Source organism: Hyaena hyaena, unplaced genomic scaffold, assembly GCF_003009895.1.
Source record: "Hyaena hyaena isolate Hyena2069 unplaced genomic scaffold, ASM300989v1 scaffold_124, whole genome shotgun sequence".
NCBI lineage: Eukaryota > Metazoa > Chordata > Mammalia > Carnivora > Hyaenidae > Hyaena > Hyaena hyaena.
The window spans coordinates 559954-582794 of NW_024080755.1; the positions used below are offsets into that span (position 1 = coordinate 559954).

The window sequence follows — 22841 nt, forward strand, 5'->3', positions numbered from 1 at the left end:
CCCCACCCCGGCTCCTGGCTCAGCGTCAGCATCCCCCATGAAATCCAGGGATTGGCCCAACAAATATTTGGCCTCTAAAGCTGTTCTCCTTTCTCATTCTCAGTACATGGCCTCCCCTCCTCCCCCTCCCCCGCTGAGCCCCTCTGGGTTTTGGAACTGGGGAGAGCGCTGTGTGTGGGGATCTAGGTCAAAGCCGCCTTTTCTGCTATAGACAGTGGGACTATCTGGGTTGGGGTCCGGAGGTCCCAGTGGGGACTTCCTCCGGGAGTCAGGGCCTGTGTTAGGGGCTGGCAGGGGGCGGGAAGCAGCCGGGAGGGAAGGAGAAGCCTCTGGGGGTGGAGATTTCCCTACCCTGGGGCAGGCAAGGCTGCAGAAAGGGGAAATCCACTGCAGAGAAGGTGGGGCTGTGACACGAAGTAGGGCCAAACTCCTTTCTAATCGCCCTCATTTCATGGGAGCTAAAGGGGGCCTGAGCCTTCATCTCATTGGATGGACACCAACATGCCCACTGTGTGAGCCAGGCGGAGGGAATGACGGGCTTTACAGACTGCGTGAGAAAACCCAGCCCTGGCCACCTGAACACAAGGCTTTCCAAGAGGCTGGTGTGCTTTACTGCATCTCCCAGCCGTCCCTGCCTCTGCGTCCTGAGAGGCGAACTTTACGTGAAGCCTGGTAAAGCTGCCCACTGAGGTCCATGTGGACCTGCCTCAGCGTCCTAGGAGTCCACCACAGACTCTCCAGAAGCTTCTAAAGCCAACTCTAGAGGGCGACCCAGACACAGAGCCTGGAATAAACTCGAGGCTCTAGACACAGCCACCAGCTTGGCATGCCTGCTAGGATAGGAGACCGCAAGGCACCAGTTCTAGACCCTTCTGCTTCTTTCTCAAAGCCCTTCATTTGGGTGTGGTGGAGGTGTCAGAGGCGGGGCTCAGCTGCCTTCTGTAGGGGCCCGTGAACATGGATGGAGCCCTACTCCCAGCGAACACAGGAGCCAGTCTACTTGTAATGGAAGTTAATTTAAAAAAAGAAAGAAGAAAAAAAGGCTTGCAACATTTAGGAAAAGATCTGAAAATCAATCTCCACCTGAGATGGTGTGGAGGGGGAAGTCCGTGATGATGGAGCTATAATTCCATTCACAAATTCATAGTGAAAAAAAAAACAAAAGCTTGGGCCACACGAGATCCAGAATTTGGCTTTATTAGACATCCGTGAAGACAGAGTTTGCAGGTACAATCTCGTCAAGTTCAGACAGCTGCAAGGTTCTGTGGAGTGTGAATTTATCCTGTAGTGAACGAGACCCCGATGGCTGACGCTTTAGAATAAAGTTCCATATTCCAAGCAGATGAGAGGTGTGACCTAACAGACAACGACTTGTAAACTAGTTACCCCCGTAAGTCGTTTCCCAGCACAAACACGCAGCTCGATCACAGCTACTTCATCTCTACGACTGTGAAATTCGATCTTCAACTAATTATGCATTTTGACTCCTGTGTATATTGATGCATGCGATTCTTTGCCACCCTGGCAATTAACCAGACCTAGACTCTAGAAGCTAAACTTGATCTAAATAACATCCTAGGGGTAGGGCAGGCTCTGTAATCTGGACTCAGTCATCACTCTGCAAAAGTGCCTGTATGTCTCCTCTCTTGCCCATCTTTTCTGTCACTCGTCTGTCATTCAGCATTTATTAATGCCTGCTGTGTACAGAAAGGGCAGTTATAAAGGAAATCTCCAACAGTTCTGCTTCCAAAACATGATCAGATACTATGGCCAGGGACCACTGAGTGATGGTCAAGACAACAGGCCTTTTAGAAACTTTCCAAGATTAGAAAACGTGTCCAAGTGTATTTAGCCAGTGTTCTTATTCTAGAATATGTTATTTCATGGGGAGGAGGGAGAGGGAGAATGGATTTGGGGATTCCCTTTAATGAGGTTGACAATTGGAGCTGCATTTCTGGGGCCAGAAGAAAGTTCCAGTAAAGGTATCCCTCCCTCTCCACCACCTATCTGCCAACAGACAGATTTCAACCAACTCACTGAAGAGAAGTCGTAGACAAGGAGACATGCCTGATGCAAGGTGGGAAGGCCTTACGATGGCCGAAAAGAAAGACTTGACTAAATTACTTACACACTTAATCCAGCAGAAAGGCTGGATTTGTGCACCACTTGATTCCTTCTGTGTAACCCTCTCATCCTGACATCACTGCACAAGGACCCCACTTTGCCCTCAGAGTGACCGCTCTGCCCCACCAGAAGTTGATAAACCCTGCAGGGACACAGAGAGTGTTCGTAGGTTTTTCTGCACAGTCATGTTGCTTATAGAACCAGAATGTTCAGCTCTCGAAGACTGGACAGGGGAAGCGATACATTATTATGCTCCTTTAAATATAAACTGTGAGCCTTTGGGAAGGATGTGAGTGGAGCAAGTTCTGACGAAGCCGTTCATCCAGATGGTGTCCCTTTTTCTGGAGTATTCTGACCCTCGGCACCTCTGACTATTGCTCGGTCTTGCAAACGCAGTCCATAGCTTAGGATCGGTACAGATTGATAAGTAAGTGCAATTAAAAAATAAAGCCATGGGAAATTAAAAGGCAGCAGTGTCATCAATAAAATTCAAAGAGCATTTTCCTTTTTTTTTTAAACAAGAAAAGCACATTGTAGAAATAAAGATTCTGTACAATATTCTAATATTGTATGTACATAAAATTATATTACTTATAACTAAATTGAAAAGTCTTATTTGTAGAGTATGGCTGGCAACATCAAAGAAAGACCCAGAACATTTAGCTTTTGAAGCAGAGCAGGCAGAAGAGAAGCCCAGCAAACACACCTCTGTGCCTGGACGAGAGCTCCCGCTACTAAGTCACGTGAGCAGCATTCTCTAATTCGGTGCTTTGTTCGAGTTTCACATTGGAGCAGGGAATTCTGCGGCAGGCCAGGCTGGCAGGCCGTGGGAGCGAGATGTGTTCCAAAGACATTGGAAAAGCAGTGTCAAATCTGCATATTGGCGACATAATGGGGTTGGTGAATCCAGCTTGCATTTGAAGTTAGTTCCTCAGCTCATCCTGGGTTCATTCATTATGCATGCCTCCAGGGATTTAAAATCAGAATGAGTCCCAGCAGACAAGCCAGGGGGTTCCTCGGGGCCGTTCTCGGGGTGCCTCCTTCCAACCTTTTTCCCTCACAGGCCCTTCTTGCGAGCCCTAAAAGCCAGGAGGAGCCTTCGCCCCGGTGCACAAAGGGCAAACTGTGGGACCCCGGCTCTTCACTTGTAAACCCTCTCCGTAAGGGAGCCCCAAACTAGAAGACTGTAGGCACTGAGGGTCAGTAATTCAGCTTGCAACAAAACCTAAAGTCAGGAGTAGCCAGACTCCCACGGGACCACAGTCCCCTGTGGTGGCCTCTGAAAGAAAATGCAGATGCTGGTCCCCCTTCCCCAAACCCCAGCTTCCATTTGTAAAAGGAAAAGGATCCAGGAACCACGAGGACAACCCACAGATACAATCTGCTTTGAAAAAGACCTGGCTGAATTCGTCAAGTACAGATCTAGGAATTCCTTTGAGATACACTTAAAAAAAAAAAAAAAAAACCCTGAAGATTCCAGTGAAACATTTCACAGTGCAGATTCTCTGTCCAGGTATCACCAGTGTATTCGTTCTGAAATGTGGGACTACGTGGCTGAAACGCTCTGTTAGATGAGGGTGAAGAGGGAGTTAATTTAAAATACGTTCGCCTGTCAAGGTGAGGGGCTGTTCCAGACTCGTGGGATGGCTGATGTGAACAAGGCATTCTACAGGCTCCTTTCCTGACCCAGAATCCTACTAAGGTTAATGCGGATTACTTAGGAGTTCAGAAGTCAGAATCTGGCATCCAGGGAATGATGTCGCAGCATATGATTTGGGATAAGTCAGCAGTGCCTTAATATCCATTTCCCTTGAAGCAAGTATTCACCTGCGGAAAAGTTAAGGTGCCTGCTCTCCCACTAACTCAAGTCCTAGTCGATGAGCCGGCTGTCGTTACTCCTCACTGAGCCTATTCAGAATTCAAATCATGAGAACCTAAAATAGTGCCCCGCGTGGGCAGTCTTCTCCCACCAGCTGAAAATGCTCCCAGCTCCTGCTGAATCACCACATTTAATCACATGATAATGACAAGAAATCAGCTGCAGATGGGTGGCACTTTATATTGACTGCCGTCCCCCAGGAAGTGTGCAAAGAAACGTCTCAAATAGATGAAGAATCTCCTCCTGGCTCAGAGATCTCATTTCCAATCTAGAAAGACAGCGATAGGGCATCCTGAGTCCTGCTTAGCTGAATCACTGCTGCAGAAACGGACCGATTCCCTTGGTGGGTGGGGGTCCCACCACTTTGTACCTACAAAAACTAGTTGCTCTCCCAGGATCCTCAGATTTCTTATTCCCAAACCTCCATCTCAATTTCTGACACTTGTTCTGACTCCAGTGTGCCCTCGAAAATCCCTAATTATTTCTAGCCCTGGTGGTTCCCATCTTCCTTGCTGAAATCCAGGCGGGTGATGCTGAGGGTCAAGGACAGGGAAAGAACAGTCAGGGTTGAGGTCAGCAGATGCAGGTGAGCAGAGTCCAAGGGCAGGGCAAGCGGCAGGAGAGTCCGTTAGTAATTCAAGAAGTCAATCCCAACCTTGACACTCTTCGAGGTGGCTATATCGATGGCTGTGGCCTTGATCTCTGTGTCCCCAAACTGCATGAGGGTCTGGATCTCCCTCCGGGGGGGCACGGCTGTGCCGCTGGTCCCTGTGAGATCCAGGCGGAGCGTACCGCACTTCTTCACCCCCGGGTCGGTGATGAAGCTCACATCGTCGTGCTCAGAGCTGTAGATGTTGATGACGATGACCAGCTGGGAAGGCTTGGCCGGGGTGTAGCTACGCTTGACCAGCTCCCCCAGGGCCACCGACTGGTCGGCGGAGATGAACTTGTCAAAGACATCAGTGCACCAGCGAGTGCCGTCCTTCACCAGCAGCTTCTCGGGCGGGTGCTTGCCTTCCACATAGCGGTTCAGCACGCCCACCCCATAGGTAAGGGGCGACCGGCGCACCTTGATGACGGCAGGGTCCAGGCCGAAGAGCACGGCGCCCTTGAGGATGGTGAGGCCCACGTCCTGCGGGATGATGATGCGACACTTGTCCCCGAAGGCAGCCTGCACTGCCTGCTGAAGCAGGGGCGCCTCCGCAAAGCCTCCCACCAGGAAGAGGAACTTGACAGTGGACACCTCGGGCTTCTGAAACAGGTCCCCTGAAAGCAAAGAGGAAGGGACAGTGCTCTGTCACCAAAATCCAGCAGCGGGGAGACTGGTGGCCTAAGAAAGTGGCAAACGGACAAAACCACATGGCCCCAAGGGGAAAGACACATCTAAGGTGGCTGGACAGAATTTTTGTAGAACTGGTCTTCATTTTTTTTTAATGTTTATTTTTGAGAGAGAGAGAGAGTGTGTGAGTGGGGGCAGGGCAGAGAGGGGACAGAGGATCTGAGGCAGGCTCTGAGCTGACAGCAGAGAGCCCGACGTGGGGCTCGAACCCACAACACATGAGATTGTGATCTGAATGGAAGTTGTACGCTTAACCAACTAAGGCACCCAGGTGTCCCTGTAGAGCTGGTCTTCAAGAAAACAGGGAGGTTTGCATACCTATATGCTCAGGGATAAAAACCAAAGCCATTGTTAAATGGAAACATTTTAACAGCTAGATGGTGATCCATTCAAGGAGTAATTTGTTAGGCATAAATAAATACTCCTGACGTTCTCCAAACGTGTGGTCCTGCTAAGTAAGTCAAGGCAGTCTGTGACAAAAACTGTTCTTTGGGGGCGCCTGGGTGGCTCAGTCGGTTAAGCATCCGACTTTGGCTCAGGTCATGATCTCATGGTTCCTGAGTTCAAGCCCAGCATCAGGCTCTCTGTGCTGACAGCAGGGAGCCTGGAGCCTGCTTCGGATTCTGTGTCTCCCTCTCTCTTTGTTCCTCCCCTACTTATGCCCTCTCTCTCTCAGAAATAAATAAAAATTTTAAAAATTTAAAACAAAAAAACCTATTCTTTGGTTTTCAAAGACAGTCTGATTTAGTAGGTATGGTGGGGTGGGGGTGAAGTGAATGGGGAGCCTGGGTACTAAAAAAGGTCCCCAGGGAGTCTACTGTGTGTCCCTGAAAGAGGGCCACTGAGGGCTGGATTCTGTTTGCCCCCTTACAGAAAACCTTTCTTTGGTCCCCAGCAAAGATGATGGCTCCTCCCGTATCCCGATAAAGCAAAGACTGGGCACTCCCTCGGCCCTGTCACTCCAGGCTAACACCCCTGCAGAGCTCCGAGCTCCCTGACTTCTGAAGCCAAGCTCAAGGCCCAGGTGAAGGCAGGCGCTGGGCAGCTTTGCAGTAGCTGAGGGGAGGGGTCTGGAGAGCCTATGCCCAGCAACCTCCCACATACGTGCCCAGGCTCTGCCTGCCCCTGCCCAGGCCCCCACCTGTGGCTCCCAGCCTCAGACCCCCTGCTGGCTGGACTTCACATGCTCTAGCTGGTGACGCAGGAGAAGTCAGTCCCTGTTGGGCTCTGCCCCTCTGAGTGGCTGAGCCCCAGCCGATACTCACGGAGATGCTCAATGATGCTGTCAATGGTTGGCTTAAAAAGGGCATTCATGGCATCTGGACTCATCCTCAGCATCCCTTGAGAGGACCACTTCACAAAGTCCACACTGTGGGTGGGAAGGGGGTGGCACAGAGAGAAAGCAGCAGTGAGTGGATAGGGGAGACCCAGGCTACTGTGCACAGAGATGGCCCCTCACAGGACAGAACAGCTGCCACATCTAAGGGAACAGAAGGGGTTTGAAAGTCCTTGGCAATATTTTCAACTGCTAGAACCGGACCCTTAGATGCTCAAACGCTAAGACATAGCCCCTTCCATTTCTCACTGCTTTGTGTTGTGGCCAAGCTTCCCTGGGGATCGTGGAAGCCAAGATCTAGTGTGAAAGACAGGGAAAGAAATGAAGGGATTTGTCTCATTTGAATGACCACATTTTATAATTGAGCAGTAGCCGGATTCGAGTCCACTGAAGGCTCATCTGGTGTGTCCACTGTGCTGCTGCCTCCGGCCACAGACCCGTGTGCTCAGGTGCATTTCCTTTAGCCCTGTAGGCACCCGTCACATGACAGTGAGAAGCCCCATCCTACCAGGACGCCCCATTCTCTGTCAAAGCCGCAGCACGTCCAGTGTGACAGCATGGGACAGAAAGAGCACCAGAGAGGGAGGGAGGACTGCTCAGCTCCAGGACAGCCTCCAGCACTCAGAGGCTACAGGACTTTGGGGCAAGCTGGATGGCATTTTCTCGGAGCCCTAGTCTCTCATCTGGAAATCAAGGCTAACACAACTCATCTCATCTTTCTCACAGCGGTTGTTGTGAAGATTAAGTTCAATACCACATCTGTGAAAACACTGGAAATTTTCTGGCACTAAAGGAATGCAAGGGACTGCATGTTCCCCACCCATCCTCGAGTTCAAAGAAGCCAAGCAAATGGCATCTCTGTCCTTGAAGCAAACCAGCTGCTTCCTAGCCTCACATTCTAGATGCTGCCAGGTCTCCCTGACCAGGCATCTTTCTGTGGCCTCAGCCACAGGACGAGGACTCCATGGCTGGCTGTGGCCAGTTTCCCCAGAAGGAGAGCTGACCGGAGCAGGACTTGGGGGTAGACTGGTGCCTGGGGGTGGGGGTGGGGGCGGCGCACAGTAGACAGAAGTCAGAGTCTGGCTAGGGCCCTGTTCCAACCAAGGTCAAGAAGACCTGCAGTCTTATCTACTTTATTTCCCACTAAACGGAACCTGGGCTACTTAGAGAAATGGCCAATTGCAGGTCTGGGATGGGGGATATACAAAATGAGCCAGAAGTCAGATCAAAATGTTGTTATCAACAGGACTCAGGAGCAAACTTAAGGAGGCTCCTACTGGCTAAGATGGGACATTTTGACCATCACTGAGGACATAATTGCCATGGTTCGAAATATATCAAATATGCCTAAATTCGTGAAATCTTAATAATACTCCCATTGTGCCCCCACAAAAGAAAAAAAAGCACTTGTCACTTAGGAGAATGCTAGGAAGTCAACCATATTTAGCAAAAAATTTATAACCGAAAGGAAAGAACCAAGAATTTGTCCTGTCTTTCCTATATGAACGGTATTTCAGGGCAATCAAAGCATTGAGGAGAAGAGTTCCTTTCTCCAGAAACAGGCTAGATGACAAACGAGACTCAGGGGCTACCCCTTAACACACCAGACCCAGGCAACACTCCCCTGCAGCTGCTAACATCACAAAAGAAGCAACAAGCAAACATTATGTGTCCCCTGACTTGATGCACCAGCACCCATGAGGTAGGTTTGCCAAAAACTCAAACTTGAACCTGAACAGATCTCTGGCTCCTTCTGCCAATATGTCAAAAATACCAGGGGACCAAACACATTATGTGGGTATATGATAGGCAAAAATCCAGGCTGAAGAAACTCTATGGGACAGTCAGCCTTGTCACCTAATAAGCTACAAAGAAAAACAGGAGGGGGAGCCTATAGATTAAGCAGGACTTAGGACTTAGTTATCAGAGAACTGCCATGGAAGCCATCTTCTGGATATTAATGCAAACTGAAAAAAATACATAAGACGATTGCAAAAGTTTTCATGTTAACTGGAAATTTGAGGATATTGAAGAATGACTCATTTCAAGTGTGATCGTGATACAGCATCATGGTAATGACTTTACATGTATCTTAGTGATACCTCCTGACATATTCATGGATTACATGATGATCAGATTTGCTTTAAAATACTTTGGGGAGTGTGCACGTGAATGTTTGAAATTTGCTGCTATATGATGATTTTTAGAAACCTGAGTTTTGTCTATTAATTTTGAAATTCAGCTTTCACTCAGCTTCCAAATGTCCGTTTGGCAACAAGCTGAGCTACAAACACTTGCCTGCAGTCAAGAGACTCAGAGCCCCATGGGATTTTGTTCAACATATATGTAGTGAGCACCTGTTATGTTGTGCCAGATTCTATTGAGGATACTGGGGATACAAAATTCCCTGCCTTCCTAAAGCTTATGGAAAAATATATATTTTATTTAATAATATATATATTAGTATATAATAAAAGCTAACACAGAAACAGAAATTTCCAGGTCCCAGGCATTGTGCTACATGTCTAACATATGAACTCACTGCATCATCACAACAACCCTTTGAGGTAAGTGGAATTATCATCTCTGTTTTCCAGATGAAAAACTGAGGAACCGAGAAGTTGAGTCACCTGGCCAAGGTCACAGAGCTTGTATGTAAACTGGAACTCAGAATCCACACCCCCCACCCTCCCTCCCCTCAACAGGATCCCTCCCCACCCCCCAGAATGGCCTAAGCCAAAGGTGAGTCCAACTCACTTGCTCTTCCTCAAAGCGTGCTCCACACTGTGTCCACGGAACTTCTTGTAGTAGTCGATGAAGGAGAAGGGCAGGGTGATGTTCAGCGGGTTAGTTCGGTCTGGGGCAGCCGCCCTTTTACGAGACTCAAATGCAATCATTAAGTCAACCCAGGCCGCAGGACGCTTGATTTTGAATTGTTCGATAAAATCCTCTCCAAATATTTTACACAGAAGCTTTTCAAATTCATAATCTACTCCTAAGGATCCATAGGGTCCGCCTGAGTCAAGTACAGAATGAGAGCCCACCATGTGAAAAACTGCCAGGAACCGTATTCAGACTCCGAGAAACATCCTACCCTGCATTCTTCTCCGAAACACAAAGTCGCGCGAACTTGGACCCAGTTAGCAAACAGACAGCAGCTAGGAATTTCTACTTACCCTCCAGTTCTCATTCAGGGTGGAGCAACTTTCTCCTACAGAATCACTGGTCAACAAGCTTGTTAAAATCAATTACATTTTAAATAAAATCGATACATATGGCTAACTAGGAGCATCAGGGAATTCCTACCCAAGAGATCTAGGGACAGAGTCTGGAAAATCAGTAGACCCACTGAGACCCTGTGATCTATTTCTTATTCTATGGTCCCAACCCACCAAGGGAGACGGCCTGTTGCCTGCTTTGGCGACTTTGATCCAAGAGCAGGTGTCCAAGACCTCCCTAGAAAGCTTAAGCGTGGCACTAAAACACAGGTGACAAATCAGATGACAATCACATCCTTCCAGAACTTTCAGAAAGAAGCTCCCCTGGCAAGGATCTAAAACAGGCTCACTTTATCCCAAAACCCAACTTACGGTGGTTTGTGTTTTAAAGAACATTTAACCACATTTTGCTCCCCGGCTCCACACAAGCATCTGGGCATCGGTACCCCCTCGGGTTTAGAATCCCGCATGCCGATAGCAGCAAGAGAACGAAATACCGCGAGAAATCGGATATGAGAGAAACAGCTCAGGAATGAGAAAATCAGCCACGCAGGGGCTCACCTGTTGCTTTATACAGTTCTTTAAGGTGTCCCTCCGGTAACCGTATCTGATGGACAGTCAGGTCTACGGTGCCACCGCCGCTGTCCACGACCACATACTTGTCACCTGGTTAAAAACAGCCACCCTTTACATAGACCGCTGGTCAGCCCCCTCCTGAAACAAGCTGGTGGGTGATGACTTGGTTTACCCAAATAAACACCTCTCATTAATACAATGGTTTTGCTAATTAGCCACACAGCAAATTACTCACGACTGAAGAGAACGGAGTGGTGTCTGCCCAGGGTGCCGGCGAGCATCATGGTAAAGAACCCAGAGGAGTGACTCTTTCAGACTAAAGCTGCCACAGATGTGGCTCGTACTAGTGGACAACTTCCTGCCACGTTTATAGCACCATCAAATGACCTGCTGTTTAACTCAAGACTTACTCTGGAACTGGGGAGTTCCATTTCCTACTTTTCTTCTGAAGAGTCTTTATGGTTTTATAACATGCAAAATTATAGACCCAAAAAAGCTCCCCTTGGCAGAGTGGTCTTTAAAACCAGATGATTTTGAACATTTTCCAAAATTGCCAAAGGAACAGACAGGAATGCATGTTTGCCGGCAGCACAAAGCACATCCTGCAAGGGCTAAGGACGTTCAAGGACGCTACCTTCCTCCAGCTCGGACCAGATTTCTCCTATGACATTCTCCACCAAAAAGGTCCGACTCTGCCGATTACGCCGTATGTGTTCCTTAGCTGGTGGCCGACAGAAAGAAAAGGACAGGTAAGAAAGCATGACAAAGCTGGTGGCCGTCTACCGTCAGTGGGGGCAATAGCATGAGGTTTAGGGAGGGAACGTGTAGCGACACTTGACCAAAATGATTACATAAACACAACACTGGGAACCACAAGCCAGACCATTTTCCCCAGCCTCCGTCTGTTCACTGCATGGCCCTTGGCATACCCTGCTGAAGGCTCACCCTGGAGAAGCCCTTCGCCCAGTGACATTTTGGGGGGAAAAGGGTTAACAAATCAACCAGATTCCTGGCTTTGCTGTCTCAGGGAGGGACTTGTCTGCCAAGAAGCTTGCAGGGCACTTGGTTAAATAATTTCACCTCAAGAACTCTGTCTGCTGCAAGGAATGTTGGGTATGTTTTCCTAATCTGGATCCTGGATAAACGAGCGGTTGGAAGCCATTTCCCAACTTCCAGACCTCGGTGAAGCCAATATGCTCTTCTGCCACCAGGTGGTGCTTCAGCCACAGGGTGGCCCATCTGAACAGAGCAAAGCCCTGGCTGCCTTTTTTCTAACACAGGGGAACAACGTGGCTGTGGCTCAGGGCACTGAGGGGCTGTGACGCCTTGCGTGGGGTAACTGCATCTCTCACAGGCGGGGGGCCTGTGACAGGCAGACAGGGCACAAATCATAGTCTTTCTGCTCAGAGGAGGAAACCAGGTCAGACAAGGTTAAGGGACTTGCAGTTCCCACGACTCCGTCTTGCAGCTCAAAATCAACCCTTGAACCATGGACCCTCATGCCTTTGAGATTTCACAATTTAGGGTGAAGTCTAAAAAAGCAGCATATGAATGTTAGGGGATGGTAAAGGTGCCGTGAGAGGGTAGCTGGGAACCAGCAGGGCACAGGCAAATTGGGACTTGGGGCAAATCACTTAACCCCTCTGGGCCTCAGTTTCCACATCCATAAAGTGGGGATAATAACACTTGGCCTAAGTTCTTCACAAGCAGAGCGGGGATTGGTTCTCAGATTTTTCCTCAGCACCCATTGTGACACCCAGCACACAGTCGGTGGTAAGGAAGGCAAAGCACCAAGTGTGAGACCTGGGACCCAAGAAACAATCACTACATTGAACAATTTAGAGCAACCCCCAATTTCACAGATAAAGTCTCCGGCCACCTTGCCCCCTAACCAATTTTTCTAGTCCCTAAGCTGGTGCAGGTCCTGGGGTATAGTGGTGAGGCCCTTTGGATTAAAGAGTCTCTGAAGACCTGGGAGGGATCCCAAACTCAGGGCTTCTCTCCTGTTCCCAGCACTGGCTCCCCATGAACTTCTACTGCAGACCTTGTTGGGGGCATTTGGTCTGCTAAAACAATCTAGATGGCTAACCAATGGCGTTCATAAAAAATGACCAAACAAGACTAATAAAACATAAGCTCTCAAAAAAATTATCACACTTGTGGGCAAATTAAGCCCAACATTAAGGAAAATATATCCTTTACTGATCTCATGAAATCCTTTTGGTATAAAATAATGCTAACAGCACCCCCTGTGGTGCTGGAGGCAGAGTGGCAGCCATGTTCCCCTCAGTCGGTCCACTGGGGTCCATTACAAAGGAGCATCAGAGGGCAGAGAACAGCCCAGAAGGGGCTTAGGGCCTTAATGCCATCCAGGGTACTCCTGATTATGTGCTCTGCCTCCCCAGCAGGACCCCTTCCTCCTGGGGGAGAGGCCAAACGTAAAAGAAGGCTGAGACAGGACCCTACATCACTGGCCCTCTGAGGGGCAGTGGCCAACAATTTGAGAATTTCAAAGACCAAAAAGACCCTCTGAGCACAAGACAAGAGCAAATTCCACAAGGCACAGGACACAGACCCGGTGGGGGTAGACAGGGTATGTTCAAGGAAAGGAAGCCAAAAGCTGAGCTCTCGGGGAAGGCCAGCCTTCAAAACCAGCTTCCCCTTCAAATGCGAGTGTTCCCACTTAGGAGGCAATAAGAAGAGCGACCCTACAGTTAGCTAATTCTGACATGAATTTCTGTGTATGAACCAGTAGGAAGTAGCACGTAAGATACGAAGTCTAGTCAGTCATGCGTCTCTGTTCCAATTAAAATGGTGAAGATGAAAATTTAATAGGTTGTTCCCAGTATTTAAAATGTTGACACCTTTGACGTAGTTAGCAGTAAGGCCAGCCTTGGAAGACTTCGGCGGTGGCTGAGCGTTGCTCAAAAAAAGCAAATCAAGGGGCGCCTGGGTGGCTCAGTCGGTTAAGCATCCGACTTCGGCTCAGGTCATGAACTTGCGGTTTGTGAGTTTGAGGCCCGCGTCAGGCTCTGTGCTGACAGCTCAGAGTCTGGAGCCTGCTTCCAATTCTATGTCTCCCCCTGTTCCTCCCCCGTTCACACTCTGTCTCTCTGTCTCTCAGAAATAAAGATTTTTAAAAATTAAAAAAAAAAAAAGATCAAATCAAGCCCTCAGAGCTGAAGGACAGCCTGCTGGCTTGTGTCCCCAGGGAATCAGGTGAGGTGCTAGCACTTAGCCCTGGCAGCTTGAGACAGCGGCGTGGGGACGAAGTGAACACATGGCCATTATCTCGTGGCTGAGGTTCAAAGACTTTCCTCCATCTTGGGTTGAAAATGCAGAGTGGTGGTCTCGGGGGCAGAGTGGCCCCCGTGAAGAGGAAGAGGACCCAGGGCCGTCTGGGCAGGAATGCCCACCTGTAAAGGCTGAGCCAGGGCCCTGGAGCCTTGGGCAGCGCAGAGACAGGCTTCAGGTGTGGGGACCAAGGAAAACTTGGAACCAGGCTGTTGGCGGAGCGATGGGCCCCAGTTCCAGCTAACCTCCTCCCTCTCCTCCTCCCCGGCCATCCAGGGCAGGATGGGCGGGCATGGGTGATGGGTGGCTTTCTGCTCTTGAGGCCCTCATCTGGGAACGGCACTCACAGCACTCCGATTAGTGCCTAAGCTCGCTCACCCTGGCGGCTCTGACCCTGACTTAGGATGTCTGCAAACTCTATGGCCCTGGACAGACTCACAGAGCCCCGGATACCTGGGAAAATGGTTCTTAGGACCCAGAGTGTGACCAACTGGCACACAGGTAACTATTAGAAAGAAAAAGTTCCCTAATGTCCATCCTGGGTGCTCGAGACGGTAGGTACCCCTTCCCACAGCTACATCAGCGTTCATGGAGTCTGGAAGCCTCCGCCCCTCTCATCTGTGTTTTAAAGTCTCTCCAGGTTCACGGTTAAGACACATAATGAGTGATGAGCACTGAGTGTTATGTAGAAACTAATTTGACAATAAACTATTTGTAAAAAAAAAAAAAATAAAAAAAAAAAAAAAAAAAAAGACACATAATGAGTTCATCACACATGAAGCAGCCCCAATGAGTGAGTCAGCGATAAATCAACAGTCTTAATGGAGGAATTAATAACAGGCCAAGTGGGATTAGATTAAGAATCAGTTAATCAACAAGAAAAATTAAAAGCGTAGTAAAATGGAAAACCGGGAGCTGCTTTCGGGTTCTTGATGAGAAGCACCCTCCCCACGCCCAAGGCCCTTGGGTGGGGAGCTGATGAATCGGGGTGACCGCTGGGGGGTTCACAAGGGGCCCCGGAGCAGGTCCCGGAGAGGCGCTGAGAACAGGTGCTCACAGCTGACCCCACTGGGAGCACCTTGGTCCTTCATTACCGCGCTTAAATGCCTTAAACAATCAAGGCCCCAAACATGCAGGGTTGGGATGGGAGAGCGCAGGGAGGGGAGAGAGAGAGCAGGAGGTACCCTGTGCAAACCCAGCTCCCACTGTGTCACTGGAGCTGTACCCATTGACCGCGGCCTTGCTGCTCAGCTCAATCATCTGGTGCAGCCGCAGTTTCCGGCAGTAGATGGAGGCCGCCTCGGGCTCCAAGGCGATGATGAGCTGCTCCGTGTTGTCCGGGGAGGCCAGGCCTGCCTGGAAGACAGAGGCAGAGGCTGGGACCCAGGCTCCCCAGGCAGGCCCGCTCACACCTTGTGCCGACACTCTCAAGGAAGGGACAGCCATGCTCTGCTGGTTTGGGGAATTCTCCAGAGAGCTCTGCAGCGCTTACGATCAGGGGCGACCAAGTGCTGGGCCCCGAGCCAGCACCCAAACACTGTGGAGTGGACAAAGAAAATGTAGGCATGCCGCTAGGAAATGCAGGGCTCTCCGGGCCATGGGGCCTCTTACATCGCGGACTTGCGTGGCCCGGAACTGAGATGCATGAATCGCGGGGGAAAGACCCCAAAGCTCTGAAAACCATCAGAAGATGGGAGGCAGGTGGTCTCTTTCTGGTTACAATGGGCCAAATGGTCTAAGAGCGAACCCCGATCTTTGGCGGCCTAGGGAACAACGGGCCATCGTCGGAGCTCAGCCATGCACGTGTCTTATCTGGCTGTATGGGAATCTGGCATACACCCTAGCACAGCTCCAGGGCTCTGGGAGAAAGCCCTCCTGGAGTCCCACATAGTCTCACGTTTTCTAGAAGATGGGTCAAAAGGCAGCTGGCAGTTATTTTACTCAAAGCCTTTACCCCTTTAACAGCAGAAATGCTTCTGCTCTGTGACACGTGGCTCGTTCCAGTCACTGCCGCTTACAAAAGCCAGCCACCCTTCTGAGGGCACTCAGAGAAATGAGGCTGGCGTGGCCTGTGACACGTCCCTGCCCACCTCCCGTGGCCTTGAACTGAAGCACGAAGCCTCACTTGCTTGTTAGAGCCGTTCAAGCCCAGGGGGTTCCTGGTTACCGGCGAGATGGAACAGAGAAGCGCTCCTCATCCTTTACCGCTGTTTGCAGTCCTCGCTGCGGTTTCCTCAGGAACCTGGGGATGCTGCGCTCGTGCCCTACTCGCTGTGGAGAAGACCCCAGGTCTACACCAGGCCCATAAGGTCTACGGGACCCTCCATTAGGTCAGGGATGGGAGGTCCGTCTAATGCCACACATGCACGGTGACCTCTCACCAGGAGGTGCCGGCCGGAGTCACAGATGGAAGCGGCTAAGGAGGTTCAATTATTATACAAGGTGGGGAGGGGGTCAGGTTAAAATATCAGAAATTCAAAGGGCCGTCTCAGCCTTTTGTCCAGCGTCTCCACCTTATGCAGAAAGAAGCCAAGGCTCAGAGAAGTGGAATGGGTTTCCAGGGATGAGGACTCTCAGTGCTGAAACCCGGGCCGTCTAGGCTCAAATGGGGCAGAGCAGGCCCAGGCCGGGTCTTGGCCCTTGAGGACCAGCTCTAATTGGCTCTTGGCCCTCCTGCTCTCGGTAACTCCGGGCACTGGTGTGGGAACCGGGCCTTTGGTGGCAAACAAAACTCCCCAGGTATCTCTACTGTTCCTCCTTCAACTGGTTTCAAGGCACAGTCTCTTGACCCATGGACTCCAGAACAGCACTCCGTGGGGGCTTACCTCTACTCACGTGCAGTCAGGTCACCGTAATAACCGTATCCCAAATGAACCAATTAATTATGTCCTGATGAGATACCATCGGCAGGCAGGTGACTTACATCTCCCCCTTACAGATACCAAATGCCTCACAAGTGGTAGGACCCTTTCTGGCACACCAGCTCTACAAAATCTACACCAGCCATAGAAAAAAACAGCCCCCTTACTGCCTTGCACCCTCAGCTGTAGCCACAACCACACTGGGGGCATCTGTACCCATCAGGTTGGTCCTTTGGGTTAAAGAAGCCCCGTGGGCCCATCAGTCAGCAAGCCACTGACGCAGGTGCATCACAAAGTTTCCCACTGCTCCCTCTTCCAGGGACTCGAAGTCCCACCCCCCCAGCCTCACTTTCCCCCAGGGTCACATTAGGCATCCTTAACACCAAGGCAGCTGAAGGCTGCAGTGCCCAGTGACAGAGGGCAAGGGTACACACCTAAGTGTCACCAGGAAAGTTGAAACCTCCAAACATAACCCTAACCCCCGGATCCCAGAAGAAATCCAAACTAAAACCAAGAGGAGCCCCCTTCTATAGGACCGCCCTTGAAGATTGACTTTTCCACCTTTGTGGGTGTGTAAAGTCAAGGGCCTTCTAGAATAGAAGTGAGCAGGTGCAACCTCCACAACACAGGGTGAGGAAGAAGGAAACACTAGCTACAAAGAAACAACCAGTACATAAGGTTTAAGGCACTCTTCCAAAGTTCTGGAGGGAAAACAGCCTGGGAGAAGGGGTGGGGGAGGGGCGCCAGGGCCCTGCCCAGGGACCCAGCCAAGGAGGAAAGTCTCACTACCGCCAGGTGTCGCACTGGGATGTCAACCCACCAGGCAGTCTCCCCGGGGCCAGGAAGAGCAGCGGGTGACAGGGCCCGGCAGTGGGGGGACAGGTGGGGAAAATAAGAAACACTAGAGGCCTTCATTCCTCTCCACACCTTCCCAGAAACTATGAGCGGCCCCTGTGATTTAGAGTGAAGTATCCACGCAGGAAGCAGAACCAAGGAGTCCAGAGGAGGGTCGCCTGGGTGGCTCAGTCGGTTTAAGGGTCTGGCTTCGGCTCAGGTCATGATCTCGCGGTCTGTGGGTTCGAGCCCCGCCTCGGACTCTGTGCTGACAGCTCAGAGCCTGGAGTCTGCTTCGGATTCAGTGTCTCCCTCTCTCTCTGCCTGTCCCCTCCCTCAAAAATAAATAAACCTTAAAAAAAAAAAAAAAAGTCATCCACGGGAACAAACAGCCTTGAGTCTAGTCATCCAACTTGAGGCGCTCGAGTGTACCCAGTGTGTGACTTACACACCAGGTTCCTCCTGGGATGATGCTCCTACCTCCTGAACAAAGACCCACAGACTTCCCTGCACAGCATGGCTGCGCCCCCCAGGGGGAGCCCTTCTGTCCGTCCCTCCCCAGCTGGGTTGGCCTTGGCTCCATGGCAAAAGCTTTGACCCATTTGCAGAGAAGGTTCCCCACAGCACCCAGGGGAGGATGCAGATGGGGAGGGGCGGCACAGAGGACCCCAAAGCAGAGCAAGAGGGAAAGGTAAGAGCAGCAAGAGACCCAGGCAGAGTCTGGGGGGCCCAGGACAAAGTAACCACACTCCTTTGCTTGAAACAGTGCCCATCCTGCTCCCCAGAGAGAGTGAGAGGCCATGTCCCCACCAGAACTCCCACGGGAGCCACAGTGGCCAGCTGAAGGGTGGAGGCAAGTGGAGGCAAGTGGAGGCAGGTGGCTCTGCCAGATTCCGTCTCCCTGGAGGGGTCCCAGAGCCGCCGGCAGACTCCAAGAAAAAGAGGAAATGCAAAATGAGTCTTCCAGATTCTGAAAAACCCAGATGTCTTTATCTCCGGGCAGGAGGCCTGGAGGGTGGGCTTCCTCTCTGTAAACGCCTGCAGTCATTCTCAGCAGAAGCCCTCAGCTCTCGGAGGCCGGGGATGAGGCCGCGTCAAGCAGAGCAGGGGAAAGGCTCCCTGCTTTTGCTACTTCCGCCTCTGGAGCTGATCCCTTGCCGCTGCTGTTCCAGGAGAGCTCTCCCTCCACTGGGCCCCGGCTGGCCTAGCATCTAGCATATTCTGTCTCCAACTACAGATCATGCAGACATGCGGAGCCTCTCCTGCAAGAGGCTACATTTTCTAAGGGCAGCAGCCGGGTCTTCTTGTCTCCAACCACACAGTCGGTGCTCAGTGGGTAGCTGCTGCTGAATGAATGAATGTACGTCCTGCCAGCCGAGCTTTATTCTGTGATTTCCTGGCCCTTGTCTCCAAATAAGTGGATAACTGCCTTCTGCTGACATGACCTGAGGATTCTACACACAGAGAGTGTCTGAGTCAAGAGTGCACTCTGCCATTTGACTCCTCTGCGAGTCTGGGGCCACCGCCTTCTTTTTTTTTTTCAATGTTTTATTTATTTTTAAGATAGAGAGGGAGAGACAGCGTGAGCAGGGGAGGGGCAGAGAGAGAAGGAGACACAGAATCTGAAATAGGCTCCAGGCTCTGAGCTGGCAGCACAAACCCCGACGCGGGGCTCGAACCCACAAGCCGTGAGATCATGACCTGAGCCAAAGTCAGATGCTTAACTGACTGAGCCACCCAGGCACCCCACTTGGAGCACTGCCTCCTGGCCACGAACCCCACCTGGGAGGAGCAGGTGTGTGAGCACCATGCACGAGGGAGGCCGGGACACGGGCGTTTGCACCCACTGCTCTGCCCCTTGGCCCCACGGTGAGTCAGGACAACCCTCCAGGGACTGACCGTGTGCACAGCCGAGAGGGGGCCAGACTCGACGGGTGCCCTGCTGGCCTCACGTCAAGCTGTACAGGGCTACGGCTGCAACCCTTCTGGGCGTCATGGGCTGTCGCTGCTGGTTTCGTTTTTTGTTTTTTTCCCCCTCCGATGTGATTATTTTTCACTGACATTTGCATAGGAAGGGAAGCCAGCAGAAGCCGCAAGCCCGCAAGCCTAACTCCGCGTTTGGTGAGTTCATTGTCCTCAAGGGACTGCCTTTATTTGACAGGTTGACGGAACCCACTACAGATACGCATTGTTCAGGCAAAATGCGTCTAGAAATCGGCTGGACTATTTGCTGTGCACGAGACTCCGTGAACTCTCTCCTATTCTAGGTCTTTTCTGAAGGCCTCAGCGGCTCCTCCTGCCACCATCTGTTCACTGAATGCTCTTAGAGGGTCTAATGGTGTCCTGAGGCCGCGAATTATAAAAGATAGAGATTTAACTCACTTTTTCGACAAGCGTTTAACACAAGAGGAGTTTGGGGCGTTCCAGGGATAAAACGGCATCCATAGAGAGCTCTGCGGTCCCCCACCGACCCCAGCGCCGAATCACAGACTTCTGAGCGGAGGCCCGGGACCATCCATCCATGACGCTGCCCAGAGCCTCATCACCCGCGCTGCACCCTGGCCTCTCCCCCCTCCGCCAGGCCATCCAAGGGATGAAGCACAGCCCCCGGGAGACTGTGCCATGAACTTGGGCTCAGCCTGAAGGAGAGACTCCATTCTCTGCATGTCAAGCAGGGTAGAGGTGACCAGTGGCCCCTCTGCCCTGACGGGGTACCATCCTGCCTCATCCCTCCGGCTCCCAGGCTGGTGGGCAGCACTTTGGGTGAAAAGCTTGGGTGGGCATTCTCAGACCTCAGAAGCTGGCTGGGCAAGAACCGTGGTTTTTGCTCATGTTCCGTATTCATATTCTCCAGAGAAACAGAACAAGCAGGATCTTCGTAATCGTAGAAAGGGTTTTTTTTAAAGAATTGGCTCATACAATTATGGAGACTGACAAGTCCCAAGGTCTGCAGTCAGCAAGCTGGAGAACCATGGAGCTGATGATACAGATACCTTGCTAGGAGGCTCATGACCCAGGAAGAGCTAATGTTTCAGTTTGAGTCCAAGGGCAGGAAAAAACAACAACAACAAAACCCAGAAAAAAACCAAAAAACAAAAAATGAAACAATAACAACAACAAAAAACCAATATTCCAATTTGAAGGCAGCAAGGCAGGAGGAATTCCTTCTAATCTAGGGAGTTTTTGTTTTAGTCAAGGTCTTCAACTGATTGGATGAGGCCCACCCACCCTGCAGAGGGCAATCTGCTTTATTTAGTCAGCCAATTTAAATGTTAATCTCATTCGAAAATACCTTCAGGGCAACACTCGGAATGATGTCTGACCAAACATGGCAGTTTACATATCTGGTCAAGTTCACACATAAAATTAACTAGCATAGGCACACATTTTTCTTATTCTGTAAAATCAATGGCAGATAAGAAGAGAGGACTGGACAGATGCTAATTTTGGCCATGGTTCATTTCCATTTTGTCATGGAAACTCTTCCAGAAGACAGGCTAAAGACACCACAGGCTGGTTGGCAAAGCAGTTGTGCCCCTTTAATACCCTCCGCCCCACTTCCCAAAGTACAAAAGGCTTCACCAAACCACTCAGCTGCGAGGCACAGAGAGCGGGGCCCTCATCCTGTCTGTCATCCAGGAGATGAGTCCAGTGCTGGCCCGTCTCAGCACACCCAAGTCCCTAGTGTGGATTTAATGAATACATGAATGAGTGGACAAAGAATGACTGAATGCCCCCTGCCATCTTGAAATCCACTCAGTGACTTTAAACTGGACACAGATATCCAAAGTACAAAGTACAAAGAAGTACAAAGAGCCAAAGATTAAGCTGCACAAACACTGCACCAGACAGAAGTTACCCAGCATCCAAAGGATAGGCCTGTCTGTGGTGGGTTTCTCTCTGGGCTTCAGAAAGAAAATTCCCCACGTCCATAAACCTGGTCATGTTACCCCCCTCTGAGGAGCTGCTGACCCATCATCTACCCTCTGAGGTGCCATTTTGATTCTGCCAAACGCTGGAAGGCACCACACCCCCAAGTGCCTGGTTTCCTCCCCACACAGAGTATAAGGGGCCTCACGGCCAGGCCCCACTGCTCAGAGAGGCAGTCTTTGGACCAGTAGCCCAGGGCTCCAACAGCCCTGACAAATCTACCAGTCCCTCCACCTCTTTCTTTTTCGGGCTAAAAATAAGAACTGACCCTTTTCCGGGTCACATGTTTGTTGCTGAAGTTTTCCTGTGGGAAAACGAGAGTCAAAGCCACGCGTCCTGAGTACCCTCCCGGTGGAAACTCAGAACACGGGGCTGTGCCTTTTCGACAGCTGTGTCCCAGCACCCCGTCTTCGGACACGGCCTGACGGCTGACCCTGCAGAAAAGCTCCAAGACGCCCAGGGGTTCTGTGCCCAGCTAAACTGCGTGTGGTTTTTTCCTTTTTAAAGAAGTCGCCTCTTTCTGGAACCTCCACCCTCTTCCTTCATCCCTATAAAAACAAATCTATTTTTGGCAGATAAATACGCTGGGCCAGATTCTCACGCTGAAGGGGAGAGCAGAGGGGAGAGCCTGCGGCAGAGGAGGGAAGAAACGGAAGTGGGGAGACTGAGGAATGGGGACATTGCTCTCCCTTGATCTCTATCCATCACCTGCAATAAGGCTCCAAGCATTGACTACAATTCATGACACTAATGAAGCTGTTGTGGTACCCATGACCGCTTTGCTACATTCGGGGCTCAGGGTTGATTCAGTGGGTGTTTTGAAAAGAAAGGTTCCTACTTATGGCTACAAACTCAACATCGAAGAGCAAAGTGGCTGATCCCTGAGAGGTGGGGGGGGGGGGGGGGGGGGGCAGGCAAGGAAGCATCTATGACCTTGGTGACTTTCCCCAGCCCAGCCCAGGTTGAAGGCTCTGAAAATGGAATCTCACTGCACAGAGTGGGTGCAGTCCCCAAGGTGGGCTTGCATTAACCTAGGGGATCAAGTACAGCCAGAGCCAGCTCTGACCTGGGGGTCAGCACAGCAGGTCAGCACGCCAGCCATTCCTGCCATGAAGTCAGACCCTCGTGGCAGCCCCGCTGTGGCACAGGTCGGCCTTCAAGCAGGCCCATGGCACCAGCGACGCCCCCAGCGCCAAGGAGGGACAGGCTGGCCATCGGCACCGGAATGCTCGGTCCGTGGCACGGTGCTGACTTGCATGGTCCTCAGCCAGGCCACTCCCTCATCCAGGTGCCTGCCACCAGGCAGGTACGGTGACCTCACCACCCCCGACCGTATGTGCTCCTGTGTTATTCCCAAGGTGAAATGTGCAGAACGCAATCACATTTCCTTTATTTCCCAGCCGCATACATGCAGCCTTCAACCTGCACAGCAGCCCTGATGTGCCCGGTA

General features: G+C 51.0%; 1 protein-coding gene across 1 annotated transcript in view; it reads right to left on the reverse strand.

Moving 5' to 3' along the window:
* Nucleotides 1–1166: 1166 nt before the first annotated feature.
* HSPA12A (heat shock protein family A (Hsp70) member 12A) overlaps nucleotides 1167–22841 on the reverse strand; it is a 37770-nt gene continuing 16095 nt past the window's right edge. Inside the window, exons 7-12 of the mRNA XM_039237356.1 lie at nucleotides 14951–15122; nucleotides 11107–11193; nucleotides 10458–10562; nucleotides 9436–9694; nucleotides 6608–6711; nucleotides 1167–5269 (exon numbers count right to left, since the gene is read on the reverse strand). Coding sequence (XP_039093287.1) covers nucleotides 4632–5269; nucleotides 6608–6711; nucleotides 9436–9694; nucleotides 10458–10562; nucleotides 11107–11193; nucleotides 14951–15122 — 1365 coding nt within the window. The 3' untranslated portion in view covers nucleotides 1167–4631. The remainder of the gene's footprint in view (nucleotides 5270–6607; nucleotides 6712–9435; nucleotides 9695–10457; nucleotides 10563–11106; nucleotides 11194–14950; nucleotides 15123–22841) is intronic.